At 41.1% G+C, this 21576-nt stretch overlaps 1 protein-coding gene and 1 pseudogene across 1 annotated transcript; one reads left to right on the forward strand and one right to left on the reverse strand.

Annotated features, from left to right (window-relative positions):
• Positions 1-15254: 15254 nt before the first annotated feature.
• Positions 15255-20525, reverse strand: LOC114930747 (uncharacterized). The gene is made up of 4 exons (XM_085485263.1): positions 19128-20525; positions 17801-19022; positions 16597-17749; positions 15255-16359 (listed from the first exon to the last, which is right to left on the reverse strand). The coding sequence occupies exons 1-4, from the start codon at positions 20523-20525 to the stop codon at positions 15255-15257; spliced, it is 4878 nt and encodes a 1625-aa protein (XP_085341389.1).
• Positions 20526-21417: 892 nt separating this feature from the next.
• Positions 21418-21576, forward strand: part of LOC146722186 (large subunit ribosomal RNA) — a 1928-nt pseudogene continuing 1769 nt past the window's right edge.

The raw sequence follows: 21576 nt of genomic DNA on the forward strand, positions 1-21576 counted from the left end.
TTTTAATTTAACGAAAGATTTTTAAAAAGCAGTATGTGAAGTCGACGTTTACAAAAGACACGATATGATATTTAAAAAAAATAAAAAAATATTTAAATTAATATTGAAATAATTTAAAAAAAATTTATTTGGAAAACTCTATTTTAAATATCGTTTAAAAAGTTGTTAATAATTCGTTCGAGATCGCGACCTGTCGATCATCTCCGGATTTCATTTCATGTGCTGGGGGCATTTTAACAATACCTGGATTTTTATCAGCATGGTTGTCGTTAGGTTTTTCCCGGTTGCAAATATCCCGTCAGCCCAAATTTTGGGAAAAACGCGCAAGGAGAGAATTTTTCGTAAATTTTATATTCCTCAAATGAGGAAATAAATGTCTGAAACGGTTTCGTATTCCAAAACCATGCTCAAGAAATCTGCTTATGGTATCGATTAAAATTTTTGGGCCCGTGTCAAAAGTCCATTATCCCCCTATGGGTAATTAATTGGAGAAAGGGATGGATATGCAGATCTCCAAAAAAGTATGCTTTCCCTCTAAAATAAAAGATGTTTTTAAAATTAAAAGTAGGCAAGGTGCTTTTGATATTCATTTTGCAGTGAAAACTATTTTAATTTGTTCAGATTTATAAAATGGGAGGGAAAAATCAAAAGTTTTGCCCATGAAAAAAATTTTCAGTGAAGTATATTTTAAAATAAAACTTACAGATAGGCAATGCATAGTCAACCACATCTACAACTAGAAATATTGAAAAATGTTCTTTTTTAATCCCTCCCCATTTCGAATACAGAAAAAGTAGCATGTCAAAATTTGGAAATCAAAAGACTTTATATAAAGCTGTATATCAACGGAAAGGTTTCGATCGTTCAAAACCCGGCACACGAAACTTTATCGCCCTTGTTCCCCCTCCCATGTGATAAGGTCACGTTTTCACTTACATTTTTTTACTCCTATTCTTCGTCGCTCCGTTTTGCCCGAAAAAAACATCCAAACCCCGAGAAAGGGGGGTTCCGTGACAAAAAACCGGGAAAAACGCCCCCAAAAACCCAAAAAAATCAGATCTTGCGAACCGTGCTACGACAGCTGCAAACAAGTAAAATATGTTGTTGCTGTAACATTTTCCCTCTCGGGGAGCCTTCACGGGGCCCGGTAAAAGGGCCCCAGTCGTAAACCCCAAAAATTTTAAATTTTAGGCGACGCCGTGGGCCCCCCTACTGATTCGACCAAAAAAGAAACATAGAAAATTTCCCCATTTCTTTATCTACAAAAATCTACGATTTTAACCGAATTGAATAAGAAATATAAAAATATTTGATTAAAAACAGAAATTTTAATTAAATTTTAAAAAGTTATAATTCCAAAAAAATATTGGCAAATCTTCTGGGTTTTATGACCACGACCTTTGTCGTACGCACTGTAAGGACCCGCGTAATCCCCCGCCGGTATGTTTAAAAGGCGTGAAGTGGGGTTTTCACGCGGAAATCCGGAGGTCGCCCATAAGTTTGTTGGGGAAACGGGCTTTTCCCCGTGTGCCACAAAAATTTGGAGAGGACGGAAACGCACAGGGCCCGCGAGCGCAAATTAGCCAAAAATGTTGTCGCGGAGCGGTGAGTGTGATGGGGGACCGGGGTTTGTAGGGCCCCCAACATGAATTTTTTGAAAAGGAGGTGGCCCAAAGGATGGGGTTTTAAAAAATTAGCGGAGGTTTTAGCTTTAAATCTAAACAGGCTTGGGTGTTTTAAATGGGCCCTCAAAAGCGAAAACAACTGTCTCTTTTTCATGAAAGGGGAAAAAAGCGAAGCAAGGGACTATTTTTTGGGGGACGAAAACGTATTTGTTTTGGGCGAGCTTTTGTCGTCAGAAAATAGTTTGAGTTAAATTTTCGTCGAATCCAAAAAATGAGCGGGCCCCAGCTATCGGCCCGGGAAGGGCAGCGGGGGCGAGGAGAGCATCGCTTTGGTTTTTTCGTTGGGTACGAGCGTTGGCGAACAAAACGAGGGTTTACGCGGTGACGCCCCCCCCCTTTTTTAAAAATTTGGGCCCCACGAAAAAAAATCGGGATTAAAAAGGCCCCAAGGGTTTACCGGGCATGTCGCGCAAGTTTTTGAATCGCTTTAATTCACTGCGTTCCCGGGAGGGTCGGAAGACGGGGCCCATTGGAACAAACGAATGTGATAACCATGGTGGGCCGTGCCCCCAAAATTTTGGTAAATCAAAAGGAGGCAGGGTGGGGTACCCCCGAAAAGGCCCCCAATTGCGGGGTTGTCTCGGGGGCACGTGTTCCATTTCCTTTGGGGAAGGGAAGCTTTTGGCATTTTGAGACTCTATTCGCGAAAAAGGGTTTTCCCCCGCGAGGGATTTTGACGTACCCAAAGCGAGGACGGACCATGGAAACGCTCCCAACCCCAAAATCGATATGGGAAGGGGAAAAAGCAAAACGAGCAAATCATGAGTTTTTGCTAGTAGGAGCGCGCGCAAAGCTAAAAACGCGGGACGTTAAGGGTTTTTGGCGGCGCGACTTTAGACTTAGCGAGGACAGAGTTTTGGGTTTAATCCCAAACCGTCCCCCCGAAAATGACACGGAGGGTAAAGCGTCCCCGCTACGCTCCCGTGGGGGGTTTCTGGAATCCTTTTTAATTAAAATTCCCTGTTTTGGGGATGATAACTGCGTCCAGCGCGGAATATTTAATGCTCAAGGAAGGGAAACTTTCAATTAAAATTTTTCCCATTCGCGCCAACTCGGCGGGGGAAGTCGTACCCCAATCAGACTTCGTAAAACCAGAGATGCTGCAGGAAAATTTTCGCGGTTACGAAACGGGAAAACTCCCACCCGAGGGGTCAAAGAGTTGCGCGTGATGAAATTTCCGGTTAGTTTTCGCGACTGTTTTAAATTCAAAAACTTAAAAGGGGGAAAGAAAATCGTTTTCCGGCCCCCCCGTGAATCCGAAAATTTTTAAAGGAATCGTGATCGTGAAAATCTTTTTTGGTTTGCGGCCATGGTGGAAGGATCGAGATCTTCAAGGGCGGGGGAAAATTGTCCCCCCTTACGCAAAGGAAAAACAGCCTTAAAGTTTAGCAACAAAATTTAACTGATCTCGGTTTTTTGGCAGTTTAAAAGGGTCGTCGGCGCCGAAAGAAAACAGTGTCGCGATTTTGCTGTAATAAAAAAAGGGGACCGCGAGCGGAAACTGGGGCCCCTTCGTCCTCGGCAAATTCCCGTAAAAATGCAGGAAAAGAATGGGGGGCAGGGCCCGGTCCCGAAAGGGACGGAAAAGAAGTCGGTTTTCGGGGGACCTGGGGCCGTCGGAGACGTTTCGCCTAAGAGGTTTGTACTCGTTTTGAGAGGGGGTTGAAAAAAATTGCCTTTTACATTTGGGGGAGGCCCGCGGGATAGTGCAAACGGGGGTTGTCCCCATTGGGGAAAACCGCACAAAAGGTTTTAAAATTTTTGCTCCTAATGAAGGCGCTATTTAAGATTTGCCGGGGGCGGTGTTGCACGGACGGGGTTAAAAACAACACAAAATGGGGGTTTTTAATTGCTATGTTCACGGATAAGGGCACGGTGGGGAAAAGTAGTACGCGGGGGGTGGGGGGAAATTCGGTGGTTTTATTTTGGGCATAGACTAGGTTGGTATGGAAAGGGAAATGGGGTTTTGTTTTCCGTTGAAAAACGATGGGTCGGTTCGAAAAACGATTTTCGAGCCGTTCGGGGGACTTTTAAACCGGGCGAATCAAGATTTCCCAAAGGCCCGGAGGCGGGCCATTTCTAAAGGGAAGAGCACGACGTGGCGCCCTTTCCCATGGTGCGGTAGTGAGTCGCAAAAAATGCCCTCACATTGGGGTGTTTTTCCGGACGGATGAACGGGGCGGGGAAATATCTTGGGTTTCCCGGGAACTGTTTTAAGGTTTGCTCAAGAAATTAGGTGAAATTTTTTAGTTTGATATGCGGGTCCCGGAAATTGGGGGGCAGGTTTCGAGGGTTAGGACCCGGGGAGAATCCGGGCCGAACGGGGTTATTTGGCGAACGGTTTTTGGGGGGGTTCCCCTTTGTGTGAACCGTCGCGAGGAATTTTTTAAATACATATCGGCTCCAAGTATTAATCGATTGGCGTAGGATCAGGAAAATCAGGATCGGAAATTGAGGGGGGCGAGGGCGCCCCTTAGGGGAAAGACGCAAGGGGAGGGGGGGGCCCACGTACCCGCGACAAACCCAAAAATTTTTAAAGCCTTTCGCAAAATTACGCGGGTTTGTATTTTTTAGGGGGACAAATTTTTGATATTTGGCTTTAGCTTTGCAAAAGTTTTTTTTTGCCCAACCCCCAGAAAACGAAAAAATTTTTGCTTTACTCGGGGAAAGAGGAAATTTAATTGGGGCAAAGTTTCTCCTTTAAATGGTGTCCACCCGATCCGGGAGGAAAAAGCGCGCGAGGGGGAATGCAGCGACCGGGGCGGAATGAAAGGGAAACGCGCGCTGTGCGACCCGAACGGGGGGAATAGTGGCATTGAACGGTTGGGTTTAAGAGCGACAACGTTTTTGTTTGGTTTTTTTTCGTCTCTTTTTGAATGGGACGATTCAGAAAGGGGAATTTTGCGGGGTTCCCAAAGGGGAAAGGGGAAGAGTGTGGCTTTGTTACATTTTTCCGCAACGAGGGTTTGTTGGTGTTTCCTTTTAAACGCGGGTTTTGCCCGCGAAAAAAAATTTATAACAACGGGGTTCGTTTTAAATAAATTCAAAACCAGGGTTGGGGGCCTTTTTCCGGTGTTTAAGGGGGCAAAATTTTGGCCTTTAATGAAATAACCGTTATTTGGCCCCTTCCCCCAAACCCCCCCGGGAAACCCAACCCCCCTTACCCCCCCCCCCCCCGTTTTTAATTTTTATCCTAGGATTTGGCCGTTTTAATTTTTGGACGAGGTAATTTTTCTGGGGCAAACTCATGTTTTCGGGGGGGCGATAATTTCAAAACGCGCAAATCGAGACTCAAAAAATTTGTGGAGTTGAGAATAGGACGGAAATTTTGCGATTCGCCCCATTTTAATTTCCCACGCTTTTCTCGAAGCTTTTTTAGTTTTTGGGGAAACGAGGAAAAAGAGAACATGGGTCCCAAGTATCGAGGGCGTTTTTTTTTTCCAGCGTTTGTACGGGGGTTTATTGGGGGTTTTACCCCAGGGGTTGAAAAACTCTTTCCCCGGGTTTCAGGCGTTGCCGCGGTAACGGGGAATAAAATTTAAAACTGGGATTTGACCATTCGACTTTGTTTCCCCCAAAAGCACGACGATAAGTTTTTGCCCCGCGACTTCAAAATTTCGCATGGGTTTTAAACTGCTAAGGGGCTCAGCAAAGGGCCCGGGCCCGGGCCCGGGAAACCCAATTTGGAAAAAAGTAATGCAGGCTTTTAATTTTTAAAAGGATGTCAAACCTTGTTTTTAAATTTATCGCGGAACTTTTCCCCATCGTTTCCGAAAGAGCCCCCCTTTGGGTTTAATTCGTTTCGCGGTAAAAACGGGAGACCGGGCGCGGCCCAGGGATGATAATCGGTACTTGCGTTCAAACGTCCATGTGTTATGTGCGGGGGGGGGGCCCAATGGGGGGGAGGGAAAAAGGGCCAGGTAAAAAAAGGCAGCATCTCTGGACTCGGCTTTTTGAAAACGCCCCTCGGTAAAGTATCGATGCGGGGTTTTCGTAGCGGCCTCGGCGGGGACAAAACAGTTTGGGGCGTTTAAAGCAAATTCCCCCGGGAAAAAAACTGTTCCTTGACGCGTTCCCCCGGGTTTGCAGCCCGGTGGACGTAATCTTGGCGGGCCGGTTTTTTGAAATTAGTACGGCTTTTGCAACCGATCAAACCCAAGGTCGAGCTGTTGCTCCAAAAGTTTTGCGGTGGTGCCTTATTGGAATGGCGGCTGTGCTTTTAAACAACGTAGGTCGTGATAAAAGTCAGCCAAAATTTTAATTTGGTGTTTGTACTTTGATTTGTCGTCTTCTCCGTTTAGCGACCCGGCTGGAAGGACCAAAAAATGTTGTCGATATCATAGGCGCGACGGCCCGTTTTAATTAAAATTTATTGTTGATGGGACTGGTGCCCTTGGTACAGCCTGTAAAGGGCTCCTCCGAGGGGAAAAATGATTACAGAAAACGAAAAATATTTTAAATTGTATTTGCAGTGATCGATAGACGGTTCGCAGAGTTGATTCTGGGTTTTTCGGGAGGTTCCGATTTTTCGTCAGGGAAATTTCCCTCTTTTTCTCAAAAAGGATTTTTGTTTGGGGCAAATCGGAGCGAGGGAAAAAGAATGGGAAAGGGGTAAAAAAAATGTCCAGTGCCAGCGGGGGAAATCTTTTAAATGGGATGGTGAAAAAGGTCGAAAATTTTGTCTTTGTGTCGGTTCGAACGATCAACCCTTTCCTTTGGGATATACGAGCGATTAATAAAAGAGTCTTTTGATTAAAAAAATATGAAGCTCAACAGTTTTTTATTCAAAAGTCCGGAGGAGATTAAAAAAAAAAAAATTTTTTAAATTTTTCTTGTATTTAGATGGGGTTTTACTAGCTTTGCCATACGGTAAAAATTTATGTTTAAAAAATATATACTTCATGAAATTTTTTCTTTAGGCTATTTTTTGATTTTTACTGCCATATTTAACCCTGTAGTCCCAAATATAAAAATGATTTTAAACCCAAAGCAGAATAAAATATAAAAAAGCACCCTTACCCTGGGTTAATTTTAAATTTACATGTTTTTATTTTAGAGGGAAGCAAAATTTTTGGAGACCCAACCCAGGGTTTCCCAAATTTAAATTTATCCTTTATCGAGAAATTTGGACATTTGAAAACGGGCCCCAAAAGAAAGTTTTAATCGTATCCCCAGTAAAATGCGGGAATTCATTTTGACATGGTTTTGGGGAATACTAAAACCAAGTTTCAGACAGTTATATTTCCTAAAGGTGAGGAATTGCAATTTATCGTAAAATTTATCTTCCCCTTGCTCGTCTACAAATTTGGGGCGATTTGGGTTTTGTTTGGGCAACCCCATGGAAGAACCTGAAGTCACAACCATGCGGATTTTTTAAAAATTTGCGAAAAGGTTTTGTTACAAAATGCCCCCGCAGCAGATAAAAAATGAAGACCCGGTTTGATAAATCGCCCGGTCGCGTTTTCAAAGGACGAATTATGTAGCCCCAACGGTTTTAAACGATGATTTGAAAAGAGTACCCAAAATTTTTAAATTTTTTTAAATATTTGTTCTAATTTAATATTTAAATATTATTTTTTATTTTTTTTTAAAAATATCGAATCGTGTCGTTGTAACCCGCGACTATAACAAAACTGCTTTTTCCCCAATCTTTGTTTCAAAAAATTAAAAATATGTTGATAGTTTTTAATGTAAAAAACTATAAAAAGTGCTTTCAATTTTTGTTTTTTGTTAAAAAAATTAGGAAAAAAAGGTAAAATATAGTTAAAGATTATAACGATTTTTAACCAAACGTTTCCAAAATATATTCATTTTTTAAAAATTATAAATTTTTCATTAATACCCTTCTATTCAGCTCTTTTTAATTAAAAAAAAAGAAAAGGGGTTGATTTTAAAATTTATAAAAAAAAATTTCCCTTATGTAATATGAAGAAAACAAATAAAACAATTTTTAAAAATTTATCCATACATCAGTCTTTTATTTCATTTTACGCCTTTTTTTCAACAAATAGAGAAAAAATTGCAAAAATCCCAAAATATAAAAATTTTTTCTTGTTTTTTTTATCGTTTAATTAACAAAAATGAAAATTTGAACAAGAAAGGGAAGTTTGGGTTTCAATCACGGTTTTTTACGCTTGGGCTGCAAATAAATAAGTGCTTTTTTATGTAAAAAAAAAAAAATCGATAAGTAAATGCAGGGTTTTTTCCCCAATTAAAAAAAATCAATAAATAAATGCAGCTTTTTCCAAAAAAAAAAAAGAAATTCAATAAAATAAAGTGCTTCCCCTCTTGGGAGAGCTTTTAACGTTTTTTCCCCGGTTTTTTATCAAAAATAACAGGAAAAAAAAAAAATTAAAAAACAAAATAAACTTTAATAAAATAAAAGTTGATTTCAAATTGAAATAAAAATTTTTAAAAAAAAATTTAAAAAAATTTATAAATTGTAAATAAATATAACCCTTTTTTACGTGGGAAATTTTTCATAAAGTTGGAAACCCTTTTGGGTTTTAAAGTAAAAAAAAGAAGTGATTTAAAAGGGTACATTTATAGGGCCCTTTTTTTTCCTTTTAATCCGGGGAGGTTTAAAATTTTTCCCCCAAAGATGAAAGATCCAAATTTTTAGATTAAAAAGTATAATTATTGTCAAAAACCCAAAAACATTTTCTTTTAACAAAATTTAAAAATTTCATTTAAAAAAGTTTAAAATTTTTTTAAATTTAATTAAAATCTTATTAACATTTTTTAAAAAACAAGGGGTCTATTTTTTTAATTACATATCTGCAGATTTGGTTTAGGAAAAAAATTTTTGAACTTCGCGAAATTTTAGAAATTTTTTATGTAGAAAAATTAAAAAATGTTTTTAATCATTTTTCCTTTTAAATAGGCAAAGGGAAAAAAACTTTTTTTGAATTTTTTCTTTTTGTATAAAAAATAATTTAGTAAAAATTCAGTCTTATTTTACTTATTAATTTTTTCGTCTGTAATTTTGGGTTTGGGATTTTTTACTTTTTTTTCTCAGTATCTTTTAAATTTCCTTTTTTAAGATATATTTTTGTTCTTTTTGCAATTTTAATTGTTTTTATTTGTAATTTATTACATTTTTTAAGCCCGTCGAATTTTGTACGTGTTTTGGTTTTGGGATCACTTTTTTGGACACCGCACAGTGGATTCCTTAAAGGGGTTGTAGAGTAGCGCAAAATTTTCCATTCGGGACTTTTTTCGTTTTTTTTAAAGATGAGCAACTGCTATTTCCCTCATGGAAGATTTTTGGGAACCCATTTCTGATTGGGGTTGGGGAAATTAACCCGGAAAACCCCGATGGGTCGAAGGGGGCGAGTCTAGGCAAAAAGAAGATTGGTTTTTCATTTTCATTTTTAATAGAAAACATTTTAAATTAAACCCAAAAAATATCAGAAAAGAATTTAAAAAACATTTTTAAGGGGATGATTACTCCTGAGGGCAATGGGGGTTGGGTTTACCACTTTTTTCAAAAAAAGTCCTTTTTGAAAACCATTTTTCCCTTGCGGGCCCGCTACAAAAGATGGCACTCCCCCCTGTGACTTTTTTCCCAAAAAAGTTATCATTTCCTGTAAAGAAAACCAAAGTATTCTAATTTTTCTTAAATGGGAAATACTAAAATTAAAACTAACTACTTAAAAAAAAAGAAATTGTTTGAAAAGACAAAAAAAAAAAATGAAAAAAAATCGACTGAACATTTTAAATTTTAAAGTTTTAAATTTAAAAAAAACATAATTTTAATTAATAAAGAAAACACAAGTTTGAACTTTCCTTTAAAAGGAAAAGGTTTTGTTTCCTTTTTCCCGAATATTTTTTCCCCTGGGCTGTTTTTATTTTGTTTATCCCCTTTCTTTTTCAAAAATTTAATTTATTTTTCATGTGATTTTTTGTAGCATTTTACATAACCTCTTTTTTGGAAAAAATTTTTTACGCCCTTTAAAAAAAAGCCTCTTTCTTTTTTTTCTTTTCTGGAATTTTTTTTGTTTTTAACTTGGGAAAAAACAACCCTTATGGTTTTATAGTCCCAAATAAAATAAGCCATCATTATTGACACCCGGGAAATATTCCCTTTTTTATTAAACTAGTCTATAATTGAAGAGTCCAATGAAGCAAAAAATTGGGGGTGTGTGCTAAAGGGGTTGGGTTTCAGGAATTTTTTTAAAAGAAGAATTCTAAAAAATTTTAATCTGAGGGTGAATTAGGGAAAGGCCTTTCTTTATTTAGTAAAGCATTACAATTTAAGGTCTGGGGAAGGGCAAAGTTGTGGGGGGTTTTACTGCATAGAGCTTTTTACAGGAACCCGTAACGAAGGGCTTTTGTGGTTTTTAGGGCGGGGGTTGAATTGTAGAAAAAAAAATTTTTTTATTTAGGACCCGAATCCAAAGGCGCAGTGGGGGAGGAAAATGTTTTCGAGGGTTTTTTGTTTGCGTTACAACGAAGACCCCGCAAAAGTCTGGGGGGGAAAGGTTAATTAATTTTAATGATTTCCCGTTTAGGGTTCCCCAGGAAAAATAAAAATATTTAAAATGTACAAATTTAGCAAATTAAATTTTTTTAAAAAAAAAACATTTTAAACTATCGTAGAAATTTTTTTTATTTGTTTAAATTTAAATAAAAATATAAAAAGTATTTTTGAGTATTTAAGTTTTTCAGCACAATATAAAATTCTTACCCGAAAACTTTAAAAAGGAAATTTTCCCTTTTGAAATATCAAGACAGTGACGGCGTAGCCGAAAAATAAAAAAACCCAGGTTTTTTTGGACTACCCGACTCTTTAGCGGGATACTGTGAAGTAAAGCTTCACCGATGCGCGATTTAAAATGCCCCAAATGCACCACCTTTGAAGGTTAAAGGGAAAAAAGAGGGGGGCTCCTAATGCTCCCGAGTAGCTTAACGTGAAGCGAACATTAGTCGCCATTTGTTTCCGGTGGGCCAAGAAAGTATTGGAGCGCATGGAGTGAGGGAAGGGCATGTGGGGATGCGCGCGAACAAACTTTGAAGTCATTTCCGGGGGGGGGGCTATGGTAGGTTTAAACCCTTTCCCGGGGAGTTTGGAAGGAGAGGGGCAGACTAAAAAGCACCAAAAGTCTTTAAACCAAGGTGGGAAGGGGAAGTGCCGATGGCTGCTTGGCCCCGAAAACCCGGGGAAAAAAGCGCCCGGGGCAAAAGTTCCTTGGGGTTTCCGCCGAAACCCCCCAGAGTAGCTAGGCTTTGGGGTTTTCAGGGGGGCTTTTGAATCACTTTTAAAATTGTTTTACCATACTCGTGGGGATGAAAAATGGAAAAAGAAAAAAAAAAAAAAAACTCAAACCAAAGAACGATTTAAAAAACAAAACCGGGAAAGAACAGGGGCCCCTTCAAAAAGAAGGGGGGCTATTCCCAGATCACCACCCCCTGGCGCAAAATAAAAAATGGAGGAATTAAAAAAGGGCCCTTTTTTAGCGGGTTTGCCCTTTAACAAGGGGTTTAGGAGGCATACGACTCTCCGGTGAAAAAAAAAAAGACCCCAAAAGCCCCAGTTAAAAAAAAACCAGAGAAAATGATGTAAAGAGGATTTTTTTTCCGAACCTTTTTCAAAAAAAACAGTGGGAATTGGGGGTGGAAAAAAGAAAAAACTGGAACAAAAAAAGGCTCACCGAAAATTGAAAAGGACACAAGGAAAATTACGTAGAAGAAGGGATCTGGAAAAAAGTAGCTCTGAAGAGTTCTTTTAATGAAAACAAAAACAATAAGAATACCAATTTAAATTCTATTTTCTAAGTGGGGTCTTTGAAAAGGGGAAATTTCCCGAGGATTGTTGAGAGAGAAAATTAAAAATTGTAATTTTCCTGGCATCGAAAAATTTTATCAGGGTTTTATTCCTATGTTTTAAGTGGGGGTTTATCCATGGTCCCGGGAAAAAAAACATCTGAAAAAAAAAAAAAAAGAAAAAAATTTTCCAAAATCCCACACTAAAAAAACGGATTCCCAAGGGGTATTTTCGGTAATGATTGTTAAGGCCCCTTTTAAAAGAAAAAGGGCAATTAAAAGTGGGAGGATGTCAAAAAAAAAAAATTTTAAAAAAAAAATAACCGGTTTAAATTTAAAAAAAATAAAGGGTTAAAAAAATTTAGAAAGGGGGGAGAAGAGGCATTTTTTAGTGGAAAAAGGAAAGGGGGAAAAGAATTTAAAAAAAATCCAGCAGATAATAGAAAGGGCAATGAAGGGGGGGGCTGAAAACAGAGCTGCTTAAAAAAACTGGGGCCCCCGTATGATAGTATAGGGCGTAAAAAAAAAGTCGGACAAAGGAGAAATTTATGGAAAAAAATTTTGGTCAAGAATGTTTAAAAAAAATTTGGGAAACGCCAAGCAGGGGAAAAAGGGAAAACAGGGGTTAAATACAGATACAACACATTTGTTTTTAAAAACCCGAAATTTAATAATAAAAATGGGTTTAAAAGAGGGGACCAAAAGGAAAAGTAAAAAAAGAAAAATCTTTGGGCAAGAACGAAAAATATATTTACGGAGATCATAAAAAGGTTTTAAAGATAAATTTTGCCTTTATAGGTGCTTCCGTTGTCAGGCTTTTGGGCCCCAGTGTTTAAAAAACTGCAAGGAAAAAGGGCCCCCCCTTTTTGGACATGTGGGGGGGGGGGGGGCGGGCCATATAAGCACCAATTGCTCAGAGAGAGAGAGAAATCTGCAGTCTGCGCTAATTGTACAAGAGCTAAAAGGAAAGACACACATCATACTGTAAGTGACAAGAGATGCCCGGAGTATCTAAGAGTAACTGAAATCGTAAAGAATAAAATAGATTATACATAATGATAAAATTCTTTCAAATAAATGTTGGCCGTTCGCAGACGGCATCATACGAATTAAGATTAAAAGTAGAGGAACAAGGCATTGATGTGTGTCTGATACAAGAACCATACGTATTCCAAGGACAAGTCAAAGGCTGCGCTTCACTTGGTGCAAGAGTTGTTCAAAGTAATAAGGTGACAGATACAAAAGCTGCTATAGTTGTATATAATCAGGAAATAACTGTCACAAAAATCGAACAGTTTACGGACGAACATATAGCTTGCGCACATATAGTACATAATGAAGTAAACTTATATTTGGTATCAGTTTATTGTCAATTTTCCATGGAGCTAAACTATTTTATTAATAAGTTGGAGACTATAATAGAAACGTTCAAAAGCCACGACATGATCATATCAATGGACTCCAATGCTCACTCCAAAACTTGGTACTGCAAAGAGAACGACGCGAAAGGCGAATTACTCAAGGATTTCCTAATAAATAAAAATGTATACATTTTGAATCAGCCTGGAAACGAACCAACGTTCTCTACTATAATAGGAGAGGCCAATATAGACTTGACTGTGGTGAATAGTGGAGTCCTGAAGGATAGTAATGATTGGAAGGTCTTCCCGAAAATGACTTCCTCAGACCATAATTGTATATACTTTGAACATAACAACAATAAAAATTCAGAAACAAATCAGGTAATCACAGGACAACTCTATAACTTAAAGAAGGTCAATTGGGATCAGTTTGGCGATGTTATTTAATCAGAACTCAATGGGACCTTTTGTAAAGAAATCACAAATACAAGTCCGGAGAACGCCGTTAATCTATTTAATAGAAAGATTGATCTTATATGCAGTAGCAATCTAAGTAGGAGAAGACCTCTGTCTAGGAAAACAGTACCGTGGTAGAGCGAACAACTGACCAACTTAAAGAAAAGATTGGCGGCATCTCGTAGAAGCTGTAAACGGTACAGGAAACTTAAATATGAAAAGACGTATGAATACAGTTTTGATATATACTGCAGACTAAGAAGGGACTACAAGAGAGAGATTGGAAAGGCAAAAAAGGACTCGTGGAATGATTTCGTGAACCGGAACACTACGAAAAACTCTTGGGGACTGGCATACAAGCTAATGATGGGAAAGATTAAAAATAGTAATATCCTAAGTACGATTAAATTAGGTAGCGATTTTACAACTGATTGGACTTCATCGGCGAAGAGACTTTTGGAAACATTAATGCCGGATGGAGAGGAAAGTACAGAAGCAGAGGATTCACAAAACATAAAGAACAGATATAGCGAATACTTAAACTACAATATGGAACAGGAAATAAGAATGGACGAAATAGATGAAGCAATTAAAAGAACAAAGAAGAAAAAAGTTCCTGGTCCGGATAAAATAACAGCGGAAATATTAAAAATAGTTTGGAAGGCAGCACCAAACGCACTTTACTCACTCTTCAACACATGCTTTGATAAAAACAGCTTTCCAAAGCAATGGAAACAGGCGGATTTAAAACTGCTGCTCAAAAGCCCTGAAAAGGATCCGAGCGATCCTAAATCGTACAGGCCAATCTCACTGTTGTCAGTTGTTGGGAAAGTGTACGAAAGAATCATGATACAACGTTTCAAGGTAATTTACGAAAGTCTAGAAATGTGCTCCGACAATCAATATGGCTTCATAAAGGGACGATCAACGGAGGACGCAATATGCAGAGCGGTCAGCAGCGTGAAATCGGCCGAATCAAAGTACGTAATGGGCATATTTGTCGATATAAGTAGAGCATTCGACAATCTTCTTGGATTGGGATTTTGGACAGGATTAGGAGTGTGCACTGCACAAGGAAGTTGTTTGAGGTGTTCATGGATTACTTCTCGAATCGAGAGGTACAATTGGCAAGCCGGGAGAGTGAATTGGGGGTATCCAAGCTCCTGAGTAAGGGGTGTCCTCAGGGTTCCATTTTTGGGCCCACAGCATGGAACATAGTTATGGAACAATTATTAGTGGAACAAAAAACTGAAGCTGAAACGAGATCTGAATACATAGCATATGCAGATGATATTCTAATCCTAGTGCCAGGAAAATCCAGGAAACAATTAGAGGAAGAGGCGCAGAAGGAAATAAACAGGATAATGAAATGGAGTACGGATAGCGGTTTACAAATATAGGAAAATAAAACAAGGGCTGTGTTATTAAAAGGGAATCTGGATGCGGAAAGGAAGCCCAGAGTCTTCTTAGAGCAAAAAAAGATAAAATTTTGTACAGAAATAAAGTATCTCGGAGTATACATGGATGAAAAGCTATCGTTTTTGCCGCATATAAGATTGCTAACATTCTCGCCAACGATGGATTGTTTAAAACTTTCACTAGAAAACGATTTACGTACTATCCGTTATAAACCGAACTGTTACTTTAGCTGGAGACGTCGGAATGTTGAGACTCGAGAAAAGGAAAGGTTTCGATAAATTCGTTCTTTATTAAGAGAAACGCTCTCGACAAGAATCCAATACAAACTGACTGTTCTGACCGACAATGTATATCGAAGGATACAACTCGATAATATTTTGGTTCGGAAGAGGGGTATCAGCTTGCCTTGCGTGTTTGTGAGATCGAGCGCGTGTATGTAAGTACACGTGATACAGTAGCGGTATGGCACAAGGGGAATGACAGACAGATTTCAATTTTTGTCCAAACATTCCGCCCGCCTTGTCAAGACCATAATGACAACTAAACGTCAGTCGAGTTCCTTTGATTCTCACTGTTTTGTAACGTTCGGTAAAAGGCACAATTTTACGATCGGTCGCTTTAGAGTAGTGGTAGCTGTTTTTACTGTAGCTACTCTGACTAGTCCGTCTGAGCCGGGATGCGTTTCGATTATCCGCGCGAGGGGCCATTTGGTCGGAGGGAAGCGTTCGTCCTTGACTATTACTAGGCTGCCCTCTTGAAACTTTTCTTGTTTTCGATGCCACTTGGATGATGTCTGGAGCTCGTGTAGATATTCCGACGACCAACGTCGCCAAAATGATTCTGTCATTTGACGAAGCATTTGTAATCGTGATAGTCGATTTTGAGGTAGATCGATGAGGGATGGTTCTGGAACGGCCGTGAGAGAGTTCCCGACGAGGAAGTGTCCTGGTGTTAAGGCGACGGAGTCAGTAGGATCGTCTGAGAGGGCCGAGAGCGGGCGCGAATTCAAGATTGCTTCGATTTGAATCAATAGTGTTGACAATTCTTCATAGGTGAGCAGGGTCTCGCCGATCATTCGACGGAGGTGATGTTTGACGGATTTTACTCCGGCCTCCCATTTTCCGCCAAAATGTGGAGCCGAAGGAGGGTTAAAGCTCCACTTTACTCCATCGTTGGCGAGAATGTTAGCAATGTGAGCCCATTCCTTAGAGGAAGCGGTGAACAATTTTTTCAACTCGGAAGCTGCGCCGACGAAATTGGTCCCACAGTCGCTCGTGATTGTTGAGCATAGGCCTCTTCGTCCGGTGAATCGTTTGTAAGCAGCTAGAAATCCATCAGTTGAGTAGTCGGTAGCTACTTCTAGATGAACAGCTGAGGTACTAAAACAAACAAAAATTATGAAGTATCCCTTGACTGTCTTCGCTCCGCGTCCGCGGAATGACTTTAGAGTCAAAGGACCGGCATAATCGACTCTGGTATTGAAGAATGGTCGACATGGAGTGACACGAGAAGCTGGAAGTTGTCCGATGAGTTGTTGACTGGCGGCGGCGCGATGACGGGCACACGTAATACAGTTATGGATGAATGAGCGAATAGGAGTTCGTCCACCGATAATCCAAAACTTATGCCGTATTAACGATAACGTCAGCTGCGGTCCGCCGTGTAATGAGCGCCTGTGTTAGTAATCAATTATGAGCGTTGTTAGTCGAGAATCTCGTGGTAAGATGAGCGGATGTTTTTCTGATGGCTCCAGTTGAGAGAAGTGAAGTCTTCCACGTAGCCTGAGATGTCCGGTTTCGTCTAGGACAGGAGAGAGCTTCAGTAGGGAACTTGAGGGAGAGAGTTGCTTGTTGTTTCTCAATGTTCGGAATTCTTTCGAAAAGTAGGCTTGTTGAGTTAATTTTACCCACAGTAGTAATGCGGATTCTAACTCGGAAGGCGTCAGGACCGCTTGATGTGGTCTATGTGCTGTGAATTTTCGGAAGCGCTCAAACGCCCGTAGGAGCCAGGCTGTGGTGCGTAGAAGCGAGGTGAGCGAAGAGTATCTTTCGATGAGATCTCCGAGGTCAACTTCTGGTTTTTCGTTAGCGAGGGTACAAGAGACAGGACGCTCTTCTAGATTTATTGTTGATTCGATCTTTGGAGTCAGGGATGGCCAAGATGAAGAGTGATGTTGTAGCCAAGAGGGTCCCTTCCACCAGAGCTGAGCATGCGGAAGCGAGTGGGGAGGTATCCCTCGAGATGCTAGGTCCGCTGGGTTTTCCGTTCCGGAGACATGATGCCAGCGAGAATTCGAGAGCTCTTGAATGAAAGAGACTCGATTCTGAACGAAATCTTTCCAACGTGATGGGTGACCTTTGATCCATGTTAGAGCGACCGTAGAGTCGGTCCAGAGATGAGTTGACGTGTGATGAATTTGGAGCACGTTGCGAATTTTGAATACTAGTCGGACGAGAATTACGGCAGCTGAGAGCTCGAGGCGCGGAATCGTCATGCGTTTCAGAGGTGCTACTTTGGTTTTGGCGCTGATAAGGGTGACATAGATGTCGTCGAATTCGTTTATGACGCGCAGATAGACCACAGCAGCGATGGCGTTCTGTGATGCATCTGAGAATCCGTGGAGTTCGATCGCGAGGGATGACGTAGTTATGCCGACCCAGCGTAGGATTGAGATCGTTGTCACGTTTTCGAGTTGTTGAGTGAAATTGATCCAGCGCGATTTGAGATTTTCGGGAAGCTCTTTATCCCAATCAAGGCGAATTGCCCAGAGCTCTTGCATGAACATCTTAGCGACAATGACGATTGGCGCCAGCCATCCGAGCGGATCGAACATGCTCGCAGTGAAGGAGAGCACTGACCGCTTCGTCAGGGATCCAGCTGGTGGTGGCGATGGTGCTGAGAACACGAAGCGATCGGATTGTTGATGCCATTGTACACCGAGTGTATGATGTATCGTTCGATCGTCGACTGAGAGGATTGGAGATGACGCTTGATCTTGATGAGGAATGTCAGCTAGAACTTCAGGGTCGTTGGAGATCCATTTTCTGAGATGGAACCCGCCAGCTATGAGGGATTCGTTTAGTTGGTTGATCTATGTTTTAGCTTCAGATATACTTGATGCGCCGGAGAGAACGTCGTCCACATAGGTATCGCGGCGTAAGATTTCGGCAGCAAGCGCCCGCGGAGAATCTGATTCGAAAGCGAGTTGCTGCAGGCAACGCAGAGCGAGATACGGAGCACACGCGAGACCGTATGTTACTGTGCACAGATGATATTCTTGCGGAGTCTCACTCGGGTCGTTTCGCCAAAGGATTTTTTGTAGTGGCCAGTCGTCTTCGTGAACGCGAATTTGACGATACATTTTTTCGATGTCAGCTGCGAACACGTATTGATGTCTGCGCCATCGAATGAGAATGTCTGAGAGATCGGTTTGCAGTTTCGGGCCGACATGAAGCACGTCATTTAGTGAAAAACCGAGAGTCGTTTTCTGCGAACCGTTGAACACTACGCGTAGTTTCGTTGTCGCGCTAGTTTCGCGAGTAACGTCGCGATGCGGCAGGAAGAACTCGCGTTGGTGACACTTTTCGGATGAATTGTGAATCCGCATGTGATCGAGATCGTGGTATTCGCGTAAAAAGTCGCTGTAAGCTGATTTGAGGGACGGATTCGAGTTGAACCGGCGTTCCATTCGGAGGAGAGCGTTCTGAGCGAACGTGTGAGAGTCACCAAAATCACTTATGTTCCTTTTGAGAGGGAGCCGAACCACGAATCGTCCTTGTATGTCGCGAGAGTGAGTCGATTCGAAATGAGTTTCGCATTGAGATTCTTCTGGCGTGAGCGGGACTTGAGGTCGAGGGATTATTTCTTCTTGAGACCAGAAGCGTTGTAAGAGATCGAGCAGTTCGGAGTCAAGCGAGCATTGCATTCCATTGAGAGAGTAGTCGTCTTCGATGGAGGCTTCACTAGTTGAAAGCGGGCCTGATAAAATCCACCCAAGAGCTGTGTTTTGAGTAATGGGTGCTCCGATAGGTCCGCGGCAAAGACCTTGTTTGAGGACTTGAGCATAAACTATTGATCCGAGTACTAGGTCAATCTTTCCGGGCGTGGCAAAGTTTGGATCCGCGAGCTGAAGATTTTGAATATGCGGCCACTGTTTATATTCGAGTTGAGCGGGTGGAATATATGCCGTCAATTTCGGTAAAACGAGAGCGTCAATTTCGAAATAGATCGATGAATCATACAGTGAGGCGATACGGAGTTGTACGATGCCGTTTGAAACGCTGTTTCGTTGAGCACCGATACCGACAATTGGGATAGCCGCGGAGCGACGCGGGAGCTTTAGTGATTGAGCAGCGGATTCAGAGATGAATGACACTTCTGATCCTTGGTCTAGTAACGCTCAAAGTTGCGATGATTGATCGTGTCGAGATAGAACTCTTACTACGGCGGTAGCTAACAGAGCAGGGGCGCGACGCCTGGTTCTTGATTGCGAGAGATGGCTTGAAGCTTGATAGTCTTGGGATTGGTTGATGTTGAGCTGGTTAGTGTGCTTTGCTTCTTGAAGAGTACTTGCGTGAGCGGTTGGTTGAGCCGCTGAGATGGACGCTGCGGGAGTTATGTTCGCGACGGTATCGCTGTTGCTGTTCGGTGCGTGCAACGTTGTGTGGTGTTGCTTTCGACAGATTCGGCAGCGTTTTGTATTGCGACACATTTTTAACTGATGAGGCCCAAGGCAATTGAAACAGAGATTCTTCAATAGGACTAACCCTCGTCGTTGGTCGTATGGCTTCTCTAGATATTTGGAACACGACGAAAGGTAGTGTCCCGCGGCGCACAACACACACTTTTGTTCCGGCGCGGTAGCGATATATGATCGTGCGCCTGAAGGTCGCGAGGTCGACGAATTTATTTTTTGTTTTCGAGGCAGCGATCTTTCGAGAGCTTCGAGCGTGTAGATGCGGCTGATTAGGAAGGTCTCGAAGTCCGCGAACGAAGGCGGATCTGTTTTGGCTCCTAGTGAGTCTTCCCATCTCTTCAGCGATTCGGCATCAAGCTTTCGAACCATTAAAAAAACGATAATGAGGTCCCACTGTTTTACGGGACAACCGAAAGTTTCGAGCGCGCCGATGGCTTCCTTAGTATCGCCAAGGAGCCGTTTGATATCGGCTGCGTTTTCTGTTTTTATTCTTCGGGTCGCGAGGAGGCACGTTAGTTGAGCGTCGATAAGAATTCGTTTATTTTCATATCGAGAGATGAGATTTTCCCACGCGCGAGTTAAGTTTTCACCAGTCATTGCGATGTTTTTTAGATGTTGTGAAGGTTCGCCAGAAAGGCTCATTTTGAGATAATGGAGTTTTTCAATTTCTGAGAGCTCGGAATTGTCTATGATAATTGACGTGAAAAGATCCCGGAAGTGACTCCACTCTGAGTAGTCGCCTGAGAACTTCGGTATGTCGATGCGCGGTAGCCGTCGAGATCGCAACCCGGTAGATGTGCTCAACGATGCTTCGGCGGCAGATATATTTTGAGGAACTGGTGGAGCTAGGCTTTCGAGGATGTTGAGCATGTAGCCGTGCGCGTCTATGAAAGCTTCTTCGCACATGGAATAGAGATCATCTTTGAAGTACGGCAGTGTCTTTTGTTCGGGGGAGATCGAGGTGAAGAGATTCTCGTCGTGAGCTTGAAATTTATCCCAATTAACCCTTAATGCTTCAATGCGACTCTGCACATTGCCGCGATTTATTCGGGACGGTCCGAGTTTTTTCAGATTTTCGACCGAACGCGTGATAAGGCCGAATAGGACGTATTGACGTTCCATGATCTTATCGATCGAGGCCATTATTCGGACGAATCAGTTGGGGTTCGAATAGGGATCTCACACTAAATACCCTTTTTCGGTACGGAGGTGGCGTACACTGAAACTGCACTCGCTATTTCCTTTCGGAGGTACTGATGCGACTTTTTTAATGTTCGATACGATTCTTGAGGAGTCTCAAATTTCCGGTGGATTTTCGCCGAGAAAGTCACTCGCGACGAACTTTCGGCGATCCGGCTCGAAGGACCATGTTTAAAACTTTCACTAGAAAACGATTTACGTACTATCCGTTATAAACCGAACTGTTACTTTAGCTGGAGACGTCAGAATGTTGAGACTCGAGAAAAGGAAAGGTTTCGATAAATTCGTTCTTTATTAAGAGAAACGCTCTCGACAAGAATCCAATACAAACTGACTGTTCTGACCGACAATGTATATCGAAGGATACAACTCGATAATATTTTGGTTCGGAAGAGAGGTATCAGCTTGCCTTGCGTGTTTGTGAGATCGAGCGCGTGTATGTAAGTACACGTGATACAGTAGCGGTATGGCACAAGGGGAATGACAGACAGATTTCATTTTTTGTCCAAACAGATATACTAAGGAGAAAGTCAGGAAAATATTCGCTAAAATTAAAAGAGTCAATAGAAGTAGATGGGGAATAGGAAGAGGATGTTTAAAACTGTAATATAAATCTCTTTTACTGCCAATTATGCTATATGCTGTGGGGGCGTGGTATCTTAGAGCCACTCACTCTCACGCTAGAAGGCAATTGGACGCTGCCCAGCGCTTTGTTATATTAGCAACTAATAATATCTGCAGAACAACATCAACTGAAGCACTACAAACTCTGACTGGTACTTTACCTATTGACTTGCAAGCTGTTAAAGACGCTGCATTTTATAATATTAAGAAAAATAAAAATTTTATTTATGATAACATGGAAATAAAAACGACTTTTGAAGAAAGAAGAAAAGAGTACATAAAAACATTAAAGTCCCAAGTTGTTAAAAAGTTAGAAGAAACGTGGCAACACAGATGGAAAAATTCGCTCAAGGGCCGTATTACATATACC

The sequence above is a fragment of the Nylanderia fulva genome, unplaced genomic scaffold, assembly GCF_048542155.1.
Source record: "Nylanderia fulva isolate GAGA-0341 unplaced genomic scaffold, ASM4854215v1 Scaffold354, whole genome shotgun sequence".
NCBI lineage: Eukaryota > Metazoa > Arthropoda > Insecta > Hymenoptera > Formicidae > Nylanderia > Nylanderia fulva.